Here is a 26,010-nt window from a genome sequence, read left to right on the forward strand (position 1 = left end):
AGTACAGAGAAGGTGTGTACATGTCTGGCTATACTTGTAAATTACAGTTTCATTCACATGACCAATAATGACCCTTTTGAACTTTAACAAATCCCTTGCCTCAACTGTATAACCACTCTTATGCCTAAATGCAGCTGTGCCTAACTGTGGCATTTTCTATATCTGACCCTTTGCTGTAAGTGTTACACCACCTGTTGGTTTGGGTTTATTCCTTTGTCCACAGTAACACTTACTACAAACACTGTCATAATTGCAACATTTGTCTACAGATTACACTGTTGACTGCAGTGGCAATGCTGTTACAGCATTCGTGGTATGGGAAAATGTAAACTGTAAATGTTGATGTGCGACTAATTCAACAATAATTGAGGCCTTTGATAATGAATGTACTCTTATTCATTTCATCACTGTATTGCTTGCAACAGTACTCCGTGGTTATGCAGTCACCTCACAGCAAGGTGTTTCCATAACGCAGACATGCACATTTGACAAATTGAGGATTCTCTAAATTTTCTATATTTGAATGTATGTTTTCTACACATTGAATGGAATGTATGCATTCCAGTCCTCTCAGACCCTTTTCTCTATGCTCTTGTTTTTTCTCATTTCAAATTTCTCAGTAGGTATGGGTTTCTCTCACACAAATAACAAATGCATACTCTGATCAGATAACATACCAATATTTTACGATGGCTGTATGACGTGTTTGTGAAGTCAATGTTTTTTTGTTTGTTTTTGTTTGAGCTTTTAAAGATTATGCATACTTTTCTCAATTTGTTCACAATTTCCATTGCAAAGCAATTTGGATCAGCTGGTGTGTGGACAGAGGCTTGAAAGTTTCAACCTGGAGAGTAGTGCAGCTTTAAAAAACAGACTATGCATATTTTGATGTAATGAAATAAGTCAGCTATATTTGTGTTCAGAATTGCAGAGTTTAAATGTAAAAACACCTAAATATCAAACTGATATGATGTGCTTTAAAATTACAAAGAAAAATGCTAAACAGCTATGGACATAAACCTTTAATGAGCTACATATTACAGATTATTTGTGTGAATTTACATTAATTTATATGCAATTTAAGACAACAGAAAAAAATAGAGTATAAATAATACAACCATTTTCCTGTCTTAAAAAATGAGAACTACTATAATTTGTGATTAATAACATTATAGCTACTTAAAATAACATTTGTTAATTTATAGAAGTTGTTCTAAAGAATTTTGCTAATAATTTCAAATAACTGTAACAACAGCATTAAATGTACAGTTCTCTTGTGAAAATTGTTGTTGTTTTTTTTACCTCATGACTATATCAGTATTTGACATCAATATGACATCGGCTTAAGACGTTGGCTCGACGTTGGACAAAAGATCAACGTCTAATGATGTAAGAATTTGACGTTGTGTGTACATTACCATTATAACATCTACGTGACGTTGGGTTTTGGTCGCCATACCTAACAACTGAATGTCAGTAACTGACATGAATATGACGTTGGCTTGAGAGGTTGACTCGACTTTGGATTTTAGTTAGTTAATACCGCAAACTATTTGACGTCAATATGACGTTGGCTTAAGACGTTGGCTCGACGTTGGATTTTGGTTAGTTAATGCCACAACCTAAAAACAACGTCAAATGATGTTAGAATCTGACGTTGTGTGGACGTTACCATTATGACGTCTAGGCGACGTTGGGTTTTGGTTGCCATACCTGACCACTGTATATCAGTATTTGACGTCAATATGACGTTGGCTTTAGACGTTGGCTCGACGTTGGATTTTGGTTAGTTAATGCCACAACCTAAAAACAACGTCAAATGATGTTAGAATCTGACGTTGTGTGGACGTTACCATTATGACGTCTAGGCGACGTTGGGTTTTGGTTGCCATACCTGACCACTGTATATCAGTATTTGACGTCAATATGACGTTGGCTTCAGACGTTGGCTCGACGTTGGATTTTGGTTAGTTAATGCCACAACCTAAAAACAACGTCAAATGATGTTAGAATCTGACGTTGTGTGGACGTTACCATTATGACGTCTAGGCGACGTTGGGTTTTGGTTGCCATACCTGACCACTGTATATCAGTATTTGACGTCAATATGACGTTGGCTTTAGACGTTGGCTCGACGTTGGATTTTGGTTAGTTAATGCCACAACCTAAAAACAACGTCAAATGATGTTAGAATCTGACGTTGTGTGGACGTTACCATTATGACGTCTAGGCGACGTTGGGTTTTGGTTGCCATACCTGACCACTGTATATCAGTATTTGACGTCAATATGACGTTGGCTTTAGACGTTGGCTCGACGTTGGATTTTGGTTAGTTAATGCCACAACCTAAAAACAACGTCAAATGATGTTAGAATCTGACGTTGTGTGGACGTTACCATTATGACGTCTAGGCGACGTTGGGTTTTGGTTGCCATACCTGACCACTGTATATCAGTATTTGGCGTCAATATGACGTTGGCTTTAGACGTTGGCTCGACGTTGGATTTTGGTTAGTTAATGCCACAACCTAAAAACAACGTCAAATGATGTTAGAATCTGACGTTGTGTGGACGTTACCATTATGACGTCTAGGCGACGTTGGGTTTTGGTTGCCATACCTGACCACTGTATATCAGTATTTGACGTCAATATGATGTTGGCTTTAGACGTTGGCTCGACGTTGGATTTTGGTTAGTTAATGCCACAACCTAAAAACAACGTCAAATGATGTTAGAATCTGACGTTGTGTGGACGTTACCATTATGACGTCTAGGCGACGTTGGGTTTTGGTTGCCATACCTGACCACTGTATATCAGTATTTGACGTCAATATGACGTTGGCTCGACGTTGGATTTTGGTTAGTTAATGCCACAACCTAAAAACAACGTCAAATGATGTTAGAATCAGACGTTGTGTGGACGTTACCATTATGACGTCTAGGCGACGTTGGGTTTTGGTTGCCATACCCGACGACTGTATATCAGTATTTGACGTCAATATGACGTTGGCTTAAGACGTTGGCTCGACGTTGGATTTTGGTTAGTTAATGCCACAACCTAAAAACAACGTCAAATGATGTTAGAATCTGACGTTGTGTGGACGTTACCATTATGACGTCTAGGCGACGTTGGGTTTTGGTTGCCATACCTGACCACTGTATATCAGTATTTGACGTCAATATGACGTTGGCTTTAGACGTTGGCTCGACGTTGGATTTTGGTTAGTTAATGCCACAACCTAAAAACAACGTCAAATGATGTTAGAATCTGACGTTGTGTGGACGTTACCATTATGACGTCTAGGCGACGTTGGGTTTTGGTTGCCATACCCGACGACTGTATATCAGTATTTGACGTCAATATGACGTTGGCTTAAGACGTTGGCTCGACGTTGGATTTTGGCTAGTTAATGCCACAACCTAAAAACAACGTCAAATGATGTTAGAATCTGACGTTGTGTGGACGTTACCATTATGACGTCTAGGCGACGTTGGGTTTTGGTTGCCATACCTGACCACTGTATATCAGTATTTGACGTCAATATGACGTTGGCTTTAGACGTTGGCTCGACGTTGGATTTTGGTTAGTTAATGCCACAACCTAAAAACAACGTCAAATGATGTTAGAATCTGACGTTGTGTGGACGTTACCATTATGACGTCTAGCCGACGTTGGGTTTTGGTTGCCATACCTGACCACTGTATATCAGTATTTGACGTCAATATGACGTTGGCTTTAGACGTTGGCTCGACGTTGGATTTTGGTTAGTTAGTGCCACAACCTAAAAACAACGTCAAATGATGTTAGAATCTGACGTTGTGTGGACGTTACCATTATGACGTCTAGGCGACGTTGGGTTTTGGTTGCCATACCCGACGACTGTATATCAGTATTTGACGTCAATATGACGTTGGCTTTAGACGTTGGCTCGACGTTGGATTTTGGTTACTTCCCAACACAACCTGAAAACAACTAAATATCAACGTCAATTGACGTCGGTCTTGGACGTCAAATCAACGTTGTCATTAGACGTTGGCTAATGACAAATATCAGTATTTGACGTCAATATGACGTTGGCTTTAGACGTTGGCTCGACGTTGGATTTTGGTTAGTTAATGCCACAACCTAAAAACAACGTCAAATGATGTTAGAATCTGACGTTGTGTGGACGTTACCATTATGACGTCTAGGCGACGTTGGGTTTTGGTTGCCATACCTGACCACTGTATATCAGTATTTGACGTCAATATGACGTTGGCTTTAGACGTTGGCTCGACGTTGGATTTTGGTTAGTTAATGCCACAACCTAAAAACAACGTCAAATGATGTTAGAATCTGACGTTGTGTGGACGTTACCATTATGACGTCTAGGCGACGTTGGGTTTTGGTTGCCATACCTGACCACTGTATATCAGTATTTGACGTCAATATGACGTTGGCTTTAGACGTTGGCTCGACGTTGGATTTTGGTTAGTTAGTGCCACAACCTAAAAACAACGTCAAATGATGTTAGAATCTGACGTTGTGTGGACGTTACCATTATGACGTCTAGGCGACGTTGGGTTTTGGTTGCCATACCTGACCACTGTATATCAGTATTTGACGTCAATATGACGTTGGCTTTAGACGTTGGCTCGACGTTGGATTTTGGTTACTTCCCAACACAACCTGAAAACAACTAAATATCAACGTCAATTGACGTCGGTCTTGGACGTCAAATCAACGTTGTCATTAGACGTTGGCTAATGACAAATATCAGTATTTGACGTCAATATGACGTTGGCTTTAGACGTTGGCTCGACGTTGGATTTTGGTTAGTTAATGCCACAACCTAAAAACAACGTCAAATGATGTTAGAATCTGACGTTGTGTGGACGTTACCATTATGACGTCTAGGCGACGTTGGGTTTTGGTTGCCATACCTGACCACTGTATATCAGTATTTGACGTCAATATGACGTTGGCTTTAGACGTTGGCTCGACGTTGGATTTTGGTTAGTTAATGCCACAACCTAAAAACAACGTCAAATGATGTTAGAATCTGACGTTGTGTGGACGTTACCATTATGACGTCTAGGCGACGTTGGGTTTTGGTTGCCATACCCGACGACTGTATATCAGTATTTGACGTCAATATGACGTTGGCTTAAGACGTTGGCTCGACGTTGGATTTTGGTTAGTTAATGCCACAACCTAAAAACAACGTCAAATGATGTTAGAATCTGACGTTGTGTGGACGTTACCATTATGACGTCTAGGCGACGTTGGGTTTTGGTTGCCATACCTGACCACTGTATATCAGTATTTGACGTCAATATGACGTTGGCTTTAGACGTTGGCTCGACGTTGGATTTTGGTTAGTTAATGCCACAACCTAAAAACAACGTCAAATGATGTTAGAATCTGACGTTGTGTGGACGTTACCATTATGACGTCTAGCCGACGTTGGGTTTTGGTTGCCATACCTGACCACTGTATATCAGTATTTGACGTCAATATGACGTTGGCTTTAGACGTTGACTCGACGTTGGATTTTGGTTAGTTAGTGCCACAACCTAAAAACAACGTCAAATGATGTTAGAATCTGACGTTGTGTGGACGTTACCATTATGACGTCTAGGCGACGTTGGGTTTTGGTTGCCATACCCGACGACTGTATATCAGTATTTGACGTCAATATGACGTTGGCTTTAGACGTTGGCTCGACGTTGGATTTTGGTTACTTCCCAACACAACCTGAAAACAACTAAATATCAACGTCAATTGACGTCGGTCTTGGACGTCAAATCAACGTTGTCATTAGACGTTGGCTTGACATTGAATTTTGGTCACCTGACGTCGCGACCTAAATCCAACCTAATATTAACGTCATATGACGTTGTGTGCCTGCTGGGTTGTGGCATGTTCAATATTGGTCGTACCAAGGGTGAAATTGTGTCTCTTTCCCTGAAGTCTGGGTCTTTTCTGAAATGTTAGTACTTTGGTTTTGTTAGGATTAATAGTCAGGGCCCAGGTCTGACAGAACTTGTGCAGGATGTCCAGGTTCTGCTGTAGACCCTCTTCTGTTGGAGACAGCAGAACCAGATCATCTGCAAACAGCAAGAACTTAATGTTGGAGTCATGTAGTGTGAGGCCAGGTGCTGCTGATTGTTCCAGGAGTTTTGCCAGTTCATTAATGTAGATATTGAAGAGGGTCGGTGATAGTGGACAGCCCTGCCTCACACCCCGCCCTTGAGTGAAGAACTCTGTTCGTTTATTTCCAATTTTAATTGCGCATTGATTGTTTGAATACATTGTTTTTATAATATTGTATGTTTTACCCCCAATACCTGATTCTAGAAGTTTTGACAGCAGACCTTCATGCCAAATTGAATCAAAGGCCTTTTGGAAATCTACAAAGCAAGCAAATATGTTGGTTTTGTTTTGGTTAATGTATTTGTCGATCAGGGTGTGTAGGGTGAAGATGTGGTCTGTTGTTCTATAATTTGGTAAGAATCCAATCTGGCTTTTGCTGAGGACATTGTGCTCTGTAAGGAAGTGTACAAGTCTTGTGTTGATGATCTTGCAGAACAGCTTCCCCAGATTACTGCTCACACAGATGCCTCTGTAATTGTTTGGGTCTGATTTGTCTCCACTCTTGAATATGGGCGTTATGAGTCCTCGGTTCCAGCTTTCAGGGAAATGACCAACACTCAGAACCAAGTTGAACAGTTTTAGTAGAGCCGATCTTAATTTGTGCTCTGTGTTCTTGAGCATTTCGTTGAGGATGCCATCTGGACCACTTGCTTTTTTGTTTTTTAGGGCCTGGATTTGATCAATCAGTTCATTTTCTGTAATGGGGTAGTCTAATGGGTTTTGATATTTACCAATTGTACGTTCCATAGGAATCATTTTTTCATATTTTTGGGTTTGTTCTGGGGTCATTATAATTTCACTATAAAGTTGTTTAAAGTGATTTTTCCAGGTGTCTCCGTTTTGTATGGCTGCTTGTTCAGGATGTTTTTTATGCAGGTAATTCCAGTTGTCCCAGAAATGGTTTGAATTTATGGATTCCTCAATAGTTTTTAGCTGATTTTTGATGTACTGTTCTCTCTTTTTTCTGAGTGTACTTTTATACTTTTTAAGTTCTTCACAATATTGATGGCGTAAATCTGCATTGTTTGGTTGTCTATGTTTTTGATTTGATAATTGTCTTAATTTTTTCCTTATGGTTTTACAGCCTAAATCAAACCATTTTTCATTTTCTTGTGTGGTTTTATGGATTTTCTTAGAGGATGTGAGGTTAGATAAATTGGCCAAATATTCAAATATATAATTGATGTTCTCTACAGCTAGATTGACACCATCTGGATTGCGAGGATGAATTCTGCCTAGAAAGTTGTCTATAAGTAAGCATACGTTTGGATGGTCAATTGCGGTCACATATTTTTCTGTGCTGTTTCGTGCCCATCTGTAATTCTCTCTAATGTTGTACAGCTTACTGGGCTGTGAGTGTATGCTCGTATTTGTTGTCCTTTTTAGGTATAGAGTAATTTGACTGTGGTCTGATAGGGGTGTTAGAGGTTTGACTGTGAATGCTCTGAAAGAGAATGAATCTAGATCTGTGATCATGTAATCAACCGTTGAGCAACCATGAAATGAACTATAGGTGTACCTTCCAAGAGAGTCACCTCTCACCCTGCCATTGACGAGGTACAGATCGAGGCTTCGACAGAGCTCCAGCAGAAGCTTCCCGTTTTTATTCACTTGCTCATCAGAGTTATTTCTTGGGAAGTTTACAGTGTTTTGTGGGAAGCTCTGTCCAAAAATGTAGTTATTCCCGTTATCTGTGGTGTAGTCGGGAAGAGATCCTGTCCTGGCATTTAGATCTCCACAGATCAACACACTTCCCTGGGCCTGGAAGTGGTTAATTTCACTGTGGAGAGATTCAAAGATCTCCTCGTTATAGTATGGAGATTCAGAGGGAGGAATATAGACAGCACATAAGAAAACATCTTTAGTGGTTTGGGTAAGGTGCTTGTTGATTTTGAGCCAGATGTGTGATGCTTCTTTTTTAATTGTTTGGATGTATTTGTCAATTTCTTGTTTGTGCCAGATTATGATCCCCCCTGAATCTCTTCCACGTGTGATTTTTTCATGTTTTCTAGAGGATAAAAATATTTCACAGTATCCTGGGATCTATCTATCTATCTATCTATCTATCTATCTATCTATCTATCTATCTATCTATCTATCTATCTATCTATCTATCTATCTATCTATCTATCTATCTATCTATCTATCTATCTATCTATCTATCTATCTATCTATCTCTCTCTCTCTATATATATATATATAGCCTAATGGTTAGAGAGTCGGACTCGTAATCGAAAGGTTGCGAGTTCGAGCCCCCGGCCGGCAGGGATTGTAGGTGGGGGGAGGGAATGTCCAGCGCTCTCTCCACCCTCAATACCACGACTGAGGTGCCCTTGAGCAAGGCACCGAACCCCCAATTGCTCCCCGGGCGCTGCAGCATGGCTGCCCACTGCTCCGGGTGTGTGTGTGTGCATTTGTTCACTACTCACTGCTGTGTGTGTGCACTTGGATGGGTTAAACACAGAGCACCAATTTCGAGTATGGGTCACCATACTTGACAATACGTCACGACTTTACTTTTTTTACTTTTACGACTTTACTTTACTTTATATACAGGTGCATCTCAGAAAATTAGAATATGGTGAAAAAGTTCATTTTTTCTTGTAACTTATTTCAAAAAGTGAAACTTTCCTATATTTTAGATTCATTACATGTAAAGTAAAAGACTTCAAAAGTTTTTTTATTTTATTTTTGATGATTAGAGCTTACAGCTCATGAAAGTCAAAAATCAGTATCTCAAAATATTAGAATATTTCCTAAGATCAATCAAAAAAAGGATTTGCAAAACAGAAAAGTTCAAGTTCTTTAAAGTATGTTCATTTATGCACTCAATATTTGGTCGGGGCTCCTTTAGCACAAACTCCAGCATCAGTGAGGTGTGGCATGGAAGCGATCAGCCTGTGGCACTGCTGAGGCACTATTGAGCCTTCAGCTCGTCTGGATTGTTGGATCAACTGTTTCTCATCTTTCTCTTGAAAATATCCCATAGATTCCATATGGAGATAAAGTCAGGCATGTTGCCTGGCCAATCAAGCACAGTAATATCATGGTCAGCAAACCACTTGGAAGTGGTTTTGGCACTGTGGGCAGGTGCTAAAGTCCTGCTGGAAAAGGAAATCAGCATCTCCATAAAGCTTGTCATCAGATGGAAGCATAAAGTGCTCTAAAATCTCCTGGTAGACGGCTGCATTGACTTTGGACTTGATAAAACACAATGGACCAACACCAGCAGACGTCACAGCACCCCAAATAATCACTGACTTCGGAAACTTAACACTGGACTTCAAGCAGCTTGGATTCTGTGCTTCTCCAGTCTTCCTCCAGACTCCAGACCTTGATTTCCAAATGAAAATCAAAATGTACTTTTATCTGAAAAGAGGACTTTGGACCACTGAGCAACAGTCCTGTTATTTTTCTCCTTAGCCCAGGTAAGATGCTTCTGACAAAATTTCTGTTTCAGAAGTGGTTCGGTAGCCCTTTTCCTGAAGACATCTGAGCGTGGTGACTCTTGATGCACTGACTCCAGCTTTAGTTCACTCCTTGTGAAGCTCTCCCAAGTGTTTGAATCGGCTTTGCTTGACAGTATTCTCAAGCTTGCGGTCATCCCTGTTGCTTGTGCACATTTTCCTACCCAAATTCTTTCTTGCAGTCAACTTTGCATTTAATATGCTTTGATACAGCACTCTGTGAACAGCCACTCCTTTCAGTAATGACCCTCTGTGACTTACAAGAAAAAATTAACTTTTTCACCATATTCTACCTGTATATATATATATTTATAGATGTAAATTAAATATTACATTTTTTGTATTATAAAATACAGTAAAACAAAACAATATCTATCTATCTATCTATCTATCTATCTATCTATCTATCTATCTATCTATCTATCTATCTATCTATCTATCATATTATATTATATACAGTATAATGCTATACATTAAATATTATTACATTTTATATATATAAAAAAACATTAAAAAACAATTCTATAAATGACATGTTATAAAACAATAAACCATTATTCAAAAATTTGAAACAACCCTTTACTAAGCCAAATTCCTCAGTATCCTTTGGCAAAGTCTGCTTTTCTAGAAAAGGTATGGACTGGAAATTTCTTCAAATTTTAATTCTACTTCCTTGCATTCAAATTTTTTCGTCAAATGCAACTCAAAAACTGAACTGGTTAAAAGATCCAGGTTTAAAAAAGAGCAGGTGTTGCTCACATAGCAATCAAAATAAAGAAGTATGGCTGTGTAGTATGTGCTAGATATGGGCTTTGACCCTTTAGACCTGCAGATTCTCAGCTGACCAGAACAGATGTGGAACAGCCCACCCCATCAGTGAGAGCGCTTCTTCATCTGAGCCATGCCACAATGACAGATCACGCGTCAGGACAGCCCTTGCAGGTCCTGCAGCAACGGAGCCGTCCTTGACCAGGCATGCCATGGCGGTGTAAGAAAATCTCTTATCATGTTCTGATATGCAGAGGCACAGTCGTAATCAGGCTAAGTGCCATGCTGAGGCGTGAACCCTGCTAAAATGCCATTCCAGGCACCCATAAAACACTTTATGGAAAATAAAGACCAATCTCACTACTAAGTATCGATTGTAAATTATCGTAACATTTGCAGGCAGTCAGCAGAGAGATGTTAACCACTAGAAGTTATCAAAGCGTGTGTGTAGCTGTTCTGCTTGGACATGTTCACATGTCTTGTAAAGCAGCTGGTGGCATTGTTGCCATCTTCGGATTGGATTACATTTTATCTTCATATTACAGTTAAAGCTACATGCAAACAGTTTAAAGGGACAGTTCATCCAAAAATAAAATTCTGGCATCATTTATTCATCCATATGTTGTTCCAAATGAGTATGACTTTCTTTCTTCCTTGGTGAAAAATGATGACAGGATTAAACTATCCTCTTAAATTACGAAACTGAAACTGTATTAAAGCAAACAAGAAATGGATAGCTGTAGGCCTATGTATACATTGTAGGTAAAGGCAAACAAAGAAACGTTAAACCTAGATTTCAGCTTGGTTAAATATTTATGATTCCTCTGGCATCAAAAAGCACTCATCCTAAAAGCTTTTCTTGTAACAATATGTTCTCTGGAAACAGCCTTTTGGATTACAGGACGGCACATTTTAAACAAGACAGTTAATACATTATCTTAGAATCAATTAACAAAAACATTCAGTACCAAATTTTGGATTTCTGAATTAAATTGGTCAAAAGTGACAGTAGAGACATTTATAAAGTTACAAAAGATTTTTTATTTCAAATTAAAACTGTTTTGAACTTTTGAACTTTCTATTCATCGTTGAATCCTGAAAAAACTCATATTTTCCACATCATATTTTCCACATTTATCATAGTTTCCACAAAAAATCTTAAGCAGTACAACAGTTGTCAACATTGAGAATAATAAGAAATGTTTCTTGAGCACTCACTCAGCATTTTAGAATGATTTCCAAAGGATCATGTGGAACTGAAGACTGGCGTAATGATGCTGAAAATTCAGCTTTGCATGGAACAGATTTAGAGAATTTTATCATTGCATCACTTACTCACTAATGGATCCTCTGCAGTGAATGGGTGCCGTCAGAATGAGAGTCCAAACAGCTGATAAAAACATTGCAACAATCCACAAGTAATCCACATGACACCATGTCCATAAATTAATGTCTTGTGAAGCTAAATAAATACATTTAAAACTTGTAAATTGGGGCTTGATTTGTGTATATTTCTCTCCTGACTGAGACAAAACAACTTCACTGGAGAAAGCAATATTACAGATAGAGGGTTCATATTGCAGCCAGAAGCAACCGTTTGAAGTTCCAATCTCTTAATGATGGATGTACTTATTAAAATATGTCATTTTTGCTGTAATGATGTTAATGGATGAATGTGTTGTGGATTACTGTGATTTTTTTCATCTGCTGTTTGGACTCTCATTCTGATGGCACCCATTCACTGCAGAGGATCCATTGGTGAGTGAGTGATTTAATGCTAAATTTATCCAAATCTGTTCAGTAGGCATGATTCATTTTTTCTATAACTAACCATACTAAATGAATGTGTCATATTGAAGGGTATATGAAGCGAACAAAAGAAACTCACTCCAGCTTAATCACATTTCACTTCTTAGCTACAAACCACCAAGGGAGGTGATGTCACAATACCATGCACTAAAATACTGTCATTTAACTGCATTATCTGCACTCTACGGAAACAGGTTACAGCTGACATATTAAGCATAAAGCAGGAAAAGACTGTGACATCAAAATTGATCAAATCTGTATATATATTAAACACAAATGTGCATATGCTATACTGCATATAAAAGTAACAGCGACTGAGAATAGAATGGATGATAAACTGTTTTACTTCAACTATGCTTGAACACACATACAAAGCTATGCAACAAAAATGCTTTTATTCACAGCCATTCTACTGGCCTGCCTTGTTTCGTTCTGCTGAAGCACATAAGCGCTTTTGTCTGTATTCCCATGGGATCACATCCTCTAGGCTCTACCGCTGCAGTCAGAGGTAAAAACGCTTCTGCTGTGGCAACAATGCAGAGGATTTATCAGACAGGTGATACAAATGCGTTATGGGTATTCATATTTCCAGACAATAACTCTAGGGACTGTTTATTATTAGATCAAAAACTATAGGCAACCAAATTAGGGAGAAGATGTTCTAATAAAGTTTTCTGAAACACAGCCAAACCGCAAAAGATGATGGCTTCATTCCCAGATGCAAAGTGAGGTAACTTTCCCGTAAAACGACTTTAGAAAAGTGGCCGGATCCAAACCGTTGGGTGTGGTGGTGAATAATTTGATGGTTTTAAAAAAATAACAAAAATTGCAATTCATGTTTTTGTAATTTAAATTAGTTTCTGTTGTTTAATGTCTACATAATTTTTAGTAATTTTTATTGCTGTTTTAGCTATTTAATCCATCAACATGGCAAATGTTGCCTTGCTGAAAAAAAATAATTTTCGTTTTTTTTTTTTTCTATTAAATTTCAGTTAATATTTATTTTAAGTAATTCATGCTTTTTTATGGTTTTAGTTACCTATAATAACCCTGAAACTATTGAAATATAAAAAATATATCAAATATATTTTTATTGAAAAATAAAAATCCACACAATTCAGCTTTAAAGTCTGTTAGATAAGCCACTTGAAAGGATTTTTTTTTGTTTTTTTTAAGATCTTTCTGATCTAAAGCCAAAGATTTTTTCTAAATCTATTTGTATTCTCAGCAACCTGTCCCGAAATAACCATTAATGTAATTAGTGCACTTTATTATGTGAATGGCTTGGTTGGAAAGGCTGTGCCAAGAACATAAAATGCAAATTCAAATATCTTCAGAAAACAAAACCAGCCAAAAGGCATCATTATACACATAATGCATTTCCTGTACTGTTCTGGGCTTTGATGGGTCAAAAGGGCAACTATGAGGAGTCTGGATCATCCGTGTTCAGCTACCGGGCAACACTCCAACATTTATACCTATTGTTGCTAGGAGACATTCCCGCTAATGTTTACAGCTCGCCTCAATCAAACAGGAAGCTGGCAAATAGCGTGCAGCACAGCACAGGTATCACCACCGTAACCTTTTGTGTTCTGAAATCTCACGACTACGAAAGAGGCATCCGGGGCGGGAAAAGAAAGGTTAATTTAATGCCAATGGAAGAGAGACGTCTGAAAAATGTCCTGCAGCAAAGACTTATTCCCACTGCACGTTTGCAGCACTTGTGTTTATTGGTTTTATTAAACTGGGAATGATTTGTAACATCTGAAAAGCCATTAAATCTTTCTGCCTTTTTAGATTTGGATTGTGGTGTGGAGAAGCCAATTCAATTCACTCGTCAAATATCAAGGACTTCTTTTCCCAGAGAGGCAGATCTTCAGTCACAAAGCCAAAGAGCTTCGGTTGTTCGCTATGCTATTCTGTCTCGATCCTGCTTGTCAATCTGGGATTCTTTATTGTCAAATTCATGAAAATATTAGCAAACAAAGCGATCTGATTCAACAGTCCTACTTACATCACAAATCAATGATTTTGCACCAAGCATGACACCAAAGGTTTCCAGCGACATAAGAATGTGAAACTGCTGTCACAATAACAATCAGAACATATTTTTTCTTTTTTTATATACAGCCTCAAACATTAGTGAATGGCATAACTTGAATGTCAGTCTCTTTGGATAAATGTGTCAGCTAAATGCATAAATGTAAATATTTGATGTTTAATATTCAAGGAATCAGATTAACAACCAATGAGATTGCATGGAACAATCAACAAAATGTTGCACAAAATTATCTGATTTAGGCAACATGAAAAAAATAGCTTTAATAGTGTAGAGGTGTAAGAGAGAAAATATGTTTTAAAAATATAACTCTACCATGTATAAATGAACATTCATTTATACATGGTAGAGTTATGGCATCAATGCTTTGATGAGATATGTAAATATTTGGATTCATTATGCAAAACGGCTTCCTAAACCATCTGTCAGTTTTGGGAAATCAAGGTCACGTCGCAATGGCATTGCATAGAAATTTAGAACAATATTCTGCCAGTGTGATTGTTTTGTTTGGCAAAGGATCTGTTCGAAGTGCTTTCCGTCTGTACGCTATACGAATCCGTTTACTTCCAATCCAAACAATGAGAGTTGTCGCAGCACTTTTACATGCTTACGGGCAAACTCAACCAAATATAATACAAGGCATTAACCTCAAAAAATCTACGTTTGGCAAATCACCTGCATTCAGGAGAGTAATTAATTTCAAGAGCACAAGCTTTTCTCCTGCATACAGCTGATTATGATGAAGGAAAACAACAATTAAACCTTTGTCTTTGTGCTGTTCCAAGAGGAAAAATGACAGCAGACATTCATACCAGTTTGAAAACAAAGCAATTATAGAAATGTTTAGCGCCAGGTGTAGAATTTTTCAAGAGAACTTAGAAATGAACTCACTTCATGACCCCAAGAACTGTCAGTATCTGGGCAATCTGTTATTCACCAATGACTATCTAACAGGTCATTTTTTTATTTTCCCCCTCAATTTACACATTCTATTTTTACTCTTCAAGTAACATTTGAGTTAACAATCAATCTTGGGTTTATTTTGTGGCTGAGAATTATTTGTTTCCAGTACAAGGTGCAGAAGAACAGCATAAACGAATAATAAAACAATAAGATGGATGAACAACATGACACAAACCTGATTTCATAAATGCATCTGAAATGACAAATGCAGAAGCTGATTAAAGTTAAATCATAAATGTTGAATGCATAGAGCATCTCCTCCAGTAGCTTATTAAACATCAATTTAACATCTTAATCTACTAAAATTAATTACAAGAAAAATAATGCATAAAAATGAACACATTTAATCATGCTCCCTGACTCATGCTATTCTACAAAAAACTTGCCAAATCACACTAACTGAGAGCAGACAGCACAAAACGAATAAGGACAGATGGACAAACTCGAATGCATAATGGATTTCTGTGGACTGTGATAGACTTCAATGATATGGAAATAAAACGAACAATATACTGACTTCTAAAGCCACTTTCTGTGATGTCTATTCAACTCAATGCCACAGTAACATCTTTGAATTATCCTAATTTAAGGGATAGTCGCCTCATATTTTTTTTTTTTTTTTTTTTTTTTAGAAAACATTGATATTAATTGCGATTAGTTTAAGTTATCACCATATGTGACCATGGACCACAAAACCAGTCTTAAGTGTCAATGTTCGAAATTGAGATGCATACATAATATGAAAGCTGAATAAATAAGCTTTCCATTGATGTATGGTTTGTTAGGATTGGACAATATTTGGCTGAGATACAATTATTTGAATATCTGGAATCTGAGGGTGCAAAAAAATCTAAATACTGAGAAAATCACCTTTAAAATTGTCCAAATGAAGTTCTTATCAATGCATATTACTAATCAAAAATTAAGTTTTAATATATTTACGTTAAGAAATTTACAAAATATCTTCATGGAACATGATCTTTACTTAATATCCAAATGATTTTTGGCATAAAAGAAAAATCGATAATTTTGACCTATACCATGTATTTTTGGTTATTGCTACAAATATACCCCAGCGACTTAAATATACCCGAGCGCTGTAAAGTTTTGTGGTCCAGGGTCACATATCATGTAAATAATTAAACCAAAACATTTAGAAACAGACTGCAATAGTTTTACAATATTTACGATTACATAAAGACTATCAACACTAAATCAACTGAATATTGTAGTTTATTCTGGCCAAGAACTGCCCACTTAGGCAGCCTTCTGACCAACATGTAAAATGACCAACTGTTGTTGATAAGGCTGTGCAGGGCAGATAAATCTGAAATCGATGCAGCCACAACAACAGACTGGCCTGCAACAAAGTGGTAAAACATTCAAAAACATTCAGTTTCCACAAAAACATAGAAAGATAACAAGGAAATTAGAGCAAAATATGAGTGAACCACACCGCCAGGCCTTCCCTCATGGACATAACAGAAGATAAAGTAAGTCTAAAACAAAACTCTTGAATAACTTTAAATGGCATGAGCCTGCAGCATCAGCAGCAATCTGGTAACATGCCTGATAAAAAAAAACTTGTGCATGCCTGATTCCCAGAAGCTCCCTTGTGGGCAGCCAATTGGAACGGGCAGATTTCACCAGATGTATTCATCTTTGCGTACAATATGCATCAGAGAGTCCATAGGGAGGCTGTCAAAGGCTGAAGCTAAGAGGACCGCTTTTACAACAGATATCAAATTTTTCATCAGCCTTAATAGTGTCAAACTATTTTACCAGATGTCCTTTCTATGAATGCATCTTTGAGCAATCTCAATAAACACATCCATTGAGTATACAATGTTCTTTTCTTTGCTTTCATGTCAAAATGTTTGGCCTTCAGGCCAGACTGTTGGACCACAGGCATTTATACTTGCCAGACACAAAAACCACCAGAGAGAAATCTCTTATAAATGCTTTAACTATGGACACTTGATCTGTGTTATAGCCTTAGGCCAATAAAAAACGGTCTGCTTGGTAATTTAGCAGAGCTGGGTGCATTAGCTCCATTTGATTAGTTTTTCTACAGCCATTCCAACAGAAGAAAAGGGTAACAAACTTTTTATTTACAGTGCAAACCACAGAAAAAAAAAAAATATATTTTTTAAAATCCAAATTTTCTCTTTGAGAGGCCATACACAAACAAATGAAGTGAAGTGAAGTGACATTCAGCCAAGTATGGTGACCCATACTCGGAATTCGTGCTCTGCATTTAACCCATCCAACGTGCACACACACAGCAGTGAACACACACACACAGCAGTGAACACACACCCTGAGCAGTGGGCAGCCATTTATGCTGCGGCGCCCGGGGAGCAGTTGGGGGTTCGGTGTCTTGCTCAAGGGCACCTCAGTCGTGGTATTGAGGGTGGAGAGAGCGCTGGACATTCACTCCCCCCACCTACAATCCCTGCCGGCCGGAGACTCGAACCCGCAACCTTTGGATTACAAGTCCGACTCTCTGACCATTAGGCCACGACTTCCCAAAGCAGGTTGTTAACCAAATAGCCACAAATAAAAAAAATAACATTGGATAAGAATTTTTTTCTTCATTTTTCCCAACTCTGACAACGCTACATCTATTGTACATGCCATCTTTTGGTGTAAAAACATTCAGTTGTTGGGGGAAATTGTGACATAAGAAATATCAACTATATTTCACATACTGTAAGATCATTCTTTAAAGTAGTAATATAATTGCGTCAATCAATTTAGTCATTTTCTGTATTATTGCCGCCTTATATGCTACTGATTATAGTAGTTGTCGAATATAAGTGATTAATGCAAAAGTTTAAGAGGGCCAAACATTAATTATTTTCTGAAATCCTAAATTGATATCAGTGCATAAATTCATAAAGAGTGTCCATAAACCTGCCCTCCTTAGTTACTGTTGCTATGTCTGACAATCCATGCCACTCTCACACTACACATGTTCTCACAAAAAAACACATTGTGGAGTAAAGAGGACACTGACAACATGCAGACAAGACATGGTCACAGCTATCAAATTTTCAAATTTTTTAAGAAATTCAAACATTAAATACCATTTGTTTTTGCTCTTTAATGTGTCGTGACAGATCACTGTGACTGTAGCGCCTCAGAACCAATCGACTTTTCATATTTACTTAAAGCACAAAATGAACATGACTGAACATCAGAACATATTTTATTCAAACTGCGGAAAGATGTCAATACACAACATTTTTCTAGTTTAAATCCACCGAAGTTAATCTACTCCCCTGTCTGATTTGTTTGTCAGACAAGATTGCGGATTCGGCATTATGATTGGTCAGATTGCATGTCAATCAAGCTCTTTGCGAAGGGTCACTTGCCCCCAAGCTCCATTATAAAACCATATGTGGCAGCTATCAGCAGCATATGAGCATTTGCCATTTATGTTAACCTGTAACCAATAACATGAAGATAAAATTAAGTTTAAATGGAAAGGCATCACAACTTCAGACTTTGGACATAAAAAGGCTTTTTTTTCTATACAACCAACCTTCTTTTCCTCATGAAGAGCGAGAACACTACTGATAAGAGGAACAAGAGGAACAAATACAAAATATTGCAATACAAGAATGTTTTTCCAACCCTTAAGAGCATCCAACTGAGGGCATCTCTCAGAATAGTACAAAACATGGGGAAAAGAGGATCAGAAAAGGTCAGAGAAACAGAGAGGACAAAAGAGAGCTCAGATCAGAAAAAATGTGAACGCCCCTCAAAGTTTTAACATCTAACCGCACAAAACCCACCCTAATCCTAAACTATACCAAATCGCATTATAAGACAACAGCTACTCAAGAGTTACTCGCGAGCTTATGATAACAACCTGCTCAAATGACTCGCTTATGACATCATCACGCTCAAAGACCGACTTCTAGTCATGAACACTGAGTAAGGTCTGATTAATGGACACCAGGTGGTGACATCACCCACTACGGTTGAATCTTCGGGTTAATGACCTGCGTGATACATTAACCTACAAACGTCCATTTAGATTAGTGTAGTCGCACTTGCCAGTTGTCATGTGATCTATCACGCACGCCTGATGCACCATGCCAGCTGGTTGGCATGGCGAGACTGTCGCTGGCCACTATCCATTACTGTAACTGAAAGAGTGATTAAAAAGGTGTCACAGAGATGGGAAGAGTCTGGGAAGAGTAAAATTACTCAGCTCTGTGAATTCTCTCAGAGCCCGATGTTGCTGTACAAACACCAGACTGAAATCATCTTTTCAAATGGGACTAGTTTAGAAAACATTCTGATGGTTATAACCTCTCAAGCTCTAGCAGAAGCAATAAGTAATCGTTTTCTGCTTAGTAGGTCAATGAGACTTGGCATTGCTTCTTTAACTTAAAACTCCTAATTGGCTGTCAGGACCCGTGGTAGTGGGAAGATAAGCATAAATGATAGTGGCCCCAGGCTAATGACACAAGCCCTGCCTTCATGAGCCCCATCATCCCTCCGGTGTAATATAACGAGGCAGGGTTTCCACATATAGCCCCATATTATTTCAACTAAGATTACTCACAGCCACGTACACCTTAGTGCCGTATCACTGGCCACTTGTCAGTTGGACACTTGGGTTCTTGAGTTCTCAGGTTCACTTCTGGAAGACACTACAGTTTTTGCACCATAACAAGTGACTGACTCTCATCCTTGAACCAAACCTAATTCCACAACTGTATAACATCACATCAAATAACCAAGCACGGGCGTCCAGAAACCAATTCAGATAAAAAACCTAAGTAAGCAACCTGAAAGGTTGCAGGTTCAAACCCTTCATGAACTTTCACCCAAGCTTACTCCAATCATACTGTCCCTGTTCACCAATATACCAGTTTTTTTATAAGACTGAAATGCAGTTTTGTAATTTAACATCTAGGCTGCTAACCGGAAGGTTGCAGGTTCGAATCCACAAACTATCACCCTCAGGGCAGGTTTAGAAATTACTTGAGTGTTATCACTTACCAATTGCATGCCACATATAAATGCCAGCGTGCATCTACCACTGCAACAGCCCATCTTGCCCTTCTTCGAGTCCGTGTTTCCACGTGGATCTCTGTAACTCCACAAGATAACGCCGAGGCAACGGGTTTAAAGGGGTCTTTCTTCACTCCAAAGGCGATAGACGCGAATCAAATACGCCCTTCTGATGAAAGCATCCCAAGCGCTCCACCATGTAGGAAGAAGATATGAAGAAAACTGCATGTGTTTGTTAGAAAAGTGGAATTGAGCTCTAACGCAAAGTCAAAGAGATACGAACAGCACTTCCCTAAGTTAGTGGAGAAATAACGGTAGCTCCAAATCCGGCACTGAAAGACATGTCAGTGTGATCTTCCACGGGTCCGTGTCTCAGAAACAAAGCCACCAGTGTTGTTTACGCTATCATTGCTCCTCCCTCGCGAGAAAGAAACCGAATTAACACATTTTAAACAGCAACGATTCGCTTTATTTCTCTGGAAGCCGCGGTGCGCGTTAAGCTGTCCAGCAGGAAATGCACGGGAATGGTGATAAGAGGACAGTAATCCAAGCGCGCGTCCTGTAGGAACCTTTCAGTGCAGCTGAAATGGGTCCCTTAACTACTAGGCTATTGGCCCCTTCCAGTGTTAACTTGCACAGTCCGGGTGTAGAGGAGGACAAAGAAGCGGTGCATCTTGCACCATCTGACGCTCCAGATTGAATGAAGCGCACGCGGTGCTGCTCTCCGCGGGGATGCGACTCGGTTTGTTTCTCACGCAGCGGCTGGTGCTGATGCTGTAAAGAGCGCAGATGAGGACCTGGACGTCCCTCAATGCGCCGGATGAGCTCTCTGCTCCCTCTCTCAGTGGGCGTGAGAGCAACACGATATGGAAATAATGACTGTGTGGTATTGGGGGTCACTGGGCAAGATGCAGATATATAACGGGCTGTAATCGCTTCATTCAGGTCTGAATTTAAACGGCGCCCTCGGGTTTCAAAGTCTAGAATGAAAATAAATGTTCTTGTTAACAATATAACAATTCGTTTCGTAAGATTCCATTAGTGTAGCCAACTTGAGAGGTTCTTTTGAAGATACTTTTTGTACAGTATCGTTTTGGCTGCTTATGGAGGGATTTATTTTGCGATAACGAACTGACTGTATTATCCCGCGTATTAGCCTTCATGCTTTGATGTACAGAATTTGGTGACGGCAAATATTCTTAAATAGATGAATGTCGCGATTGACCAATCAGAATCAAGTCCTAGCCTATTCCATAGAGGCGTGTAATACACAATGTATACTTAACAGAACACACTATACACACTTTATAAGCATACATGTGTACTTGCTTGTATAGTAGGCCTATAGCCTTTATACTTAAAGATAATGCTGGTGCGATGCAACATGAACACAAACACAAGCCCACACCCACAAAGAAATACACACACAATCAGTCTCTCTATCAATGTTTATGACATGCTTTAATTTTCCCAGCAATCTTGAGTGGCAGTAGCGTGTATTTACTTTCTGATTTCCGGAGGTAATGACTTCAGGCAAAACTGTGGACCCCTCCTTCCTGTCATGCTTGTCTTCTGGTCCAGTATGGATTCATTTCACTTCTACCTGGGAAAGCGATAGAATTAGCAATAGTGCATGCCACATGACTTATCTGAGTTTTCCAGCCATCATGTCTGGTCCTCACATTTGCCAAGTTTCCACAATGTCCAAGCAAGCAAGCTATTATAAACAAACCTGGAGGAAATGAAAGCCATTAACCTCAGAGCATGACAGAAAACACTACTTTTTTAACATGCCACATATGAATAATCAAATATTTTGTTTTTCTTGCATGCGTTTTTATTTTTTGTTCCCTTAAAAGTCATTATAACTCTTTGAGACATAGCCCTTTTCGATTCAGATCGATGATTTGATTTTATTTCATTCACATCAGAAAATTTTAATTATCCGCCTGAAAGTTTCACACTGTTTGTATCTGATGGCTCTCTCAAATCTTAATCTAGATCGGACAAACTGGGGCGAACCATTAAAAAATATGAAATTAAGGAGGACAGCGCATCTGTAGCAGCTGTATGGAGAGATATTGATCCTTTAAAAATTCATGAGCTACTGCAGAGCCCTAACTTCTATCACTTTAAATTGGACACCAGACAGATGCACTTTCCTGCTTTGTGCTTTAGTGAGGTTGAACTTTGGGTTCTCCTGAATGTTTTATTTGATCTGCTCTTATTCCATCAGCATGCTATCATAGGATTTTCACCTGCCTAACAGTGAACAATCAGGACATTATTCTTTCAAAGGTACCGTTGCACCTTAAAAATGCTCTCGTTGACAGGCTGAACTGTGGATGTTAAAGCTGCATTGTATCATTTAAATAAAACAATGGTTATTTCACAGATTTACAAGAGTGACATGACAGTCGCTGTGGCTATGAATGCATTTATAGGCCGACTTAGCTGCAAAACAACATGTTCATATGCTCAATTGTTCCACTACATCTCATATCGAAATCTCTAGTAACTTTGTAATCGCAATGTTATCATTTATTCACCAAGATGGAATTTTTATAAAAGACTTGTGACATATGAGCTGATGGTTGCCATGCTAAATAGATGTTTTTGAGTTGCAATGGGTTCAGCTAAGGGCTAAAGAAATTTACAAATCTTTATATACATTAATTCATGTAACAGATGTTTTTATCAAAAATAATTTACATGAATTAACATGAATCCGTCCCACAACCTAATTTTAGTTGTTGTTTTTTTTTGTCCTTCCCTTTAAAACTCATTCTGTAGGCTTGTATATTACCTCAAGTAACACTATTTGTTAACACACTGCAACTATGGGTTTACGTGATTGCAGCGAGGTACAGTATATTAGAGGTAATTAGTTCACAAAGCCAGTGTTAACAAACAGTAGCAGTCCTGCTTTACGCTACCTGTCGGTATGTCTTAATAAGTGTAACACTGAGAGCTGATTACATAAGCTCCAATAATGAGGTGTTCAATAACAGCCTGCAGAAGGGCTGTTCAATTAATTTTTTAATAAGCCAGTGATTGGCCCCTCTGGGTGTTTCAGTGCCCCCTTGTGGATGTAGGATAACATTTCAGCAATTCTGCATTAAACACTGCCATCTTATTATACGTCAGGGCAGTCAAATGCCAATTTAAATGTGCTGATCATATTATTTCGCATTAAAATACTTACTTTAAAACTTAACTGTTCATCTGGGCCAGAATTCTACATGCTCCTTTTTGAAAAGAATGCACACAATTATCCAGTAAAGTTTGAAACAGCAATGCAAGGAGCAGAATTAAAAGTTATTTTCACACATGCACAACAGATGAGTCGTGTTCACCACACAAACAGTGTCTTGGCATCAGATAAACACATCACACAATGACTGCTGCTGTGTTAGGGAAACCACAGCGCTTCTGTAGCTCAGTGTCAGTTTTAATCATTTAAAACCTGCATTCCAGAAGGCCATCAGATATTGATGATAATTTCCTGCCTGCAGTTTGTTTGTTGCACTGCGACAGACTGTTTGATCAAAGTTTGCTAGTGATGCAAGTTCCTGTATATTTGAAGCAATCCACAGAGCAAACAAGAGGAGGTGAATAACTCTCAAAAGTTGAATTGTTTACCCTATAAATTAAAAATCTATCATTTACTCGACAAAGAAACTATTTTCTCTTTTAAAAAGTGCTGGTAAACTTAAACAATTACAAATGGCAATAATACAGAATAAATAAAAAAAACTGTAAAACAATTGTTCAACATAAAATGAAAATTATACAATTTACTCAACATAGAAGCTATTTTCTCTTTCCAAAAGTGCTGGCAAACTTAAACAATTACAAATGGCAACAAACACTGAATTAAATGTGAAATTTTGAAGTAGAAAAACTGAAATAGTATTTTCTTGTACTCCAATAAATCCATTTTATTTCAAATTATTTTCAGGCAATTTGTTTTTAGCATTTTTGTATTAACTATAATTTTATGGCAAAAACTGTACTACAATTGTTCAAATGTTCAAATTTTGTGTTCCTGGAGGAAAAAAATATTGCATATGGGAACAAAGAGTTTTGTAAGTGCATTTACTTTGAGTCAATTTTCACCAAGAATTAAAAAAAATAATAATAATTCTGAAATTGTACTTTCTTGTAAAAATGTATTCCAGCAATCCTATTTACTACTTCAAAATAGAAAAAAAAATTACACAGTGTAATGACAGAATTGTTATATTTAAGCGAGTTATTCCGTTAACAGTCAAGCTGTAAGTCTAAACAACCACAGTGTAATTCACTCAACTTTCTATTCGTATTCGTTAAGTGTTCGCCTTACAAACACAGCTGACCCATCAGCCCAGACATTACACATTACCACCGAATGAGGCCGTTAACACAACCTCTGCAATTATCATACACGTTTAAAGTGTGCATTTACAGCCTAGTGTTTTTCAGCTCATTTTCTATCCCGAGGCCTCCACAACTGCTTCTATTGATACCTGCCAGCGAGCTCTGCTAGCTGCCAGTGAACTTGAGAGAGAGAGATTGGTTGAACTTTCATTGTGACACTCTTAGTGGCGCCTTTTAGCGGAGAGCTTTGAAAACGAATGAATGCCAGAAGAATGTCTGCAATGCAGGGTTTTTAATTGATGGTACGGTATCTGAACAATGAAAGTACGGCAGGCAGGGCAGCAGCAGCTGTAATGCGTTGCGACTCCATTCAGATGTCCGGCGTACTTTCCTTGAGTGGGAATCAGTGATGCGTTGGGTTTCCCATCTCAGCACTTTAATATGGGATGTTGCAGCCCTGTCAACTCTAATTATACATGCACACATCCAACAGTATTGGGCTGCATTCAGTTCAGAGGGATATGTTGCCAAAGAGCATGTTGCATGGTCAAATCTTTATACAACTCCAATAATATTGTGGACTTTACAATGATGGAACGTTTGCAATTTTGCCAGCAGGAGCAATCCCAGCTGAGTCACTATCAATATCCGGCTAGCTTTTAGGATGGGCTTTTATGGATTGGTGCTGTGGATGAGACCAGCATTACTAGATTGAGACCCAGAGAAAAGGTAAAAACTTTTTCCTATTAAACGTCATTCATTACAACCTGATTACTTAAACTGCTCTATGATTAGACCTAAAGGACTGTAGCTGAACCTGTAACAGCCTTCCTAAACTGTAAGGGTAAAATTAGGGCCACTAAACTTAGAAATTCACTTAACTTGAGTATGAATTCTTACTAAAATGAATAAATGGGTTCACTTTTAAAATGACATGTTGAACCATGGTGCTTATGTAGGTTATGTAGGTTTAAAGGAATAGATCAGCCAAAAATGCTGAAAATTTAGCATCCAAGATATACTATAGTTTGTTTCTTTATTGGAACAGATTTGGAGAAATGTAGCATTATATAACTTGCTCAGCAATTGAACCTCTGCAGTGAATGGGTGCCGTCAGAATGAGAACAGCTGATAAAAAACATCACAATAATGCAGAAGTAATCCACATGACTCTCATCTATCAATTAAACACCATTCCCTGTTCTGTTTTGGTTGAACTAGTCTGACCTGTGATATTTTAACTATTGTTTGTCACTGTTAGACCAGCCTTACATATTTGTCATCTCATTCATTAAAAGTCCAAAACTCCACTTTCATTTTTCATAATGCAGCCCAGTTAAATATAATACACATCATAAGGCCTCTATTTTGTTTACTTTGCAACAGTTCAGTCGCCATGACTGTCAATCTCTGATGGGG

At 38.3% G+C, this 26,010-nt stretch overlaps 1 protein-coding gene across 2 annotated transcripts in view; it reads right to left on the reverse strand.

Annotated features, from left to right (window-relative positions):
- The window catches only part of LOC306879966 (sodium/potassium-transporting ATPase subunit beta-1-interacting protein 2), a gene marked incomplete at both ends in the record, with an annotated part of 195,642 nt that extends 174,625 nt beyond the window's left edge, over positions 1–21,017 (reverse strand). Inside the window, one exon of one of the 2 annotated variants that reach the window (XM_079433195.1) lies at positions 20,221–21,017. In XM_079433195.1, the coding sequence (XP_079289321.1) occupies positions 20,221–20,274 (54 nt within the window). The remainder of the gene's footprint in view (positions 1–20,220) is intronic. The other variant, XM_079433196.1, reaches the window with a different exon arrangement.
- Between the last annotated feature and the right edge of the window lie 4,993 nt (positions 21,018–26,010).

This window comes from Barbus barbus (assembly GCF_936440315.1).
Source record: "Barbus barbus genome assembly, chromosome: 14".
NCBI classification, from domain to species: domain Eukaryota; kingdom Metazoa; phylum Chordata; class Actinopteri; order Cypriniformes; family Cyprinidae; genus Barbus; species Barbus barbus.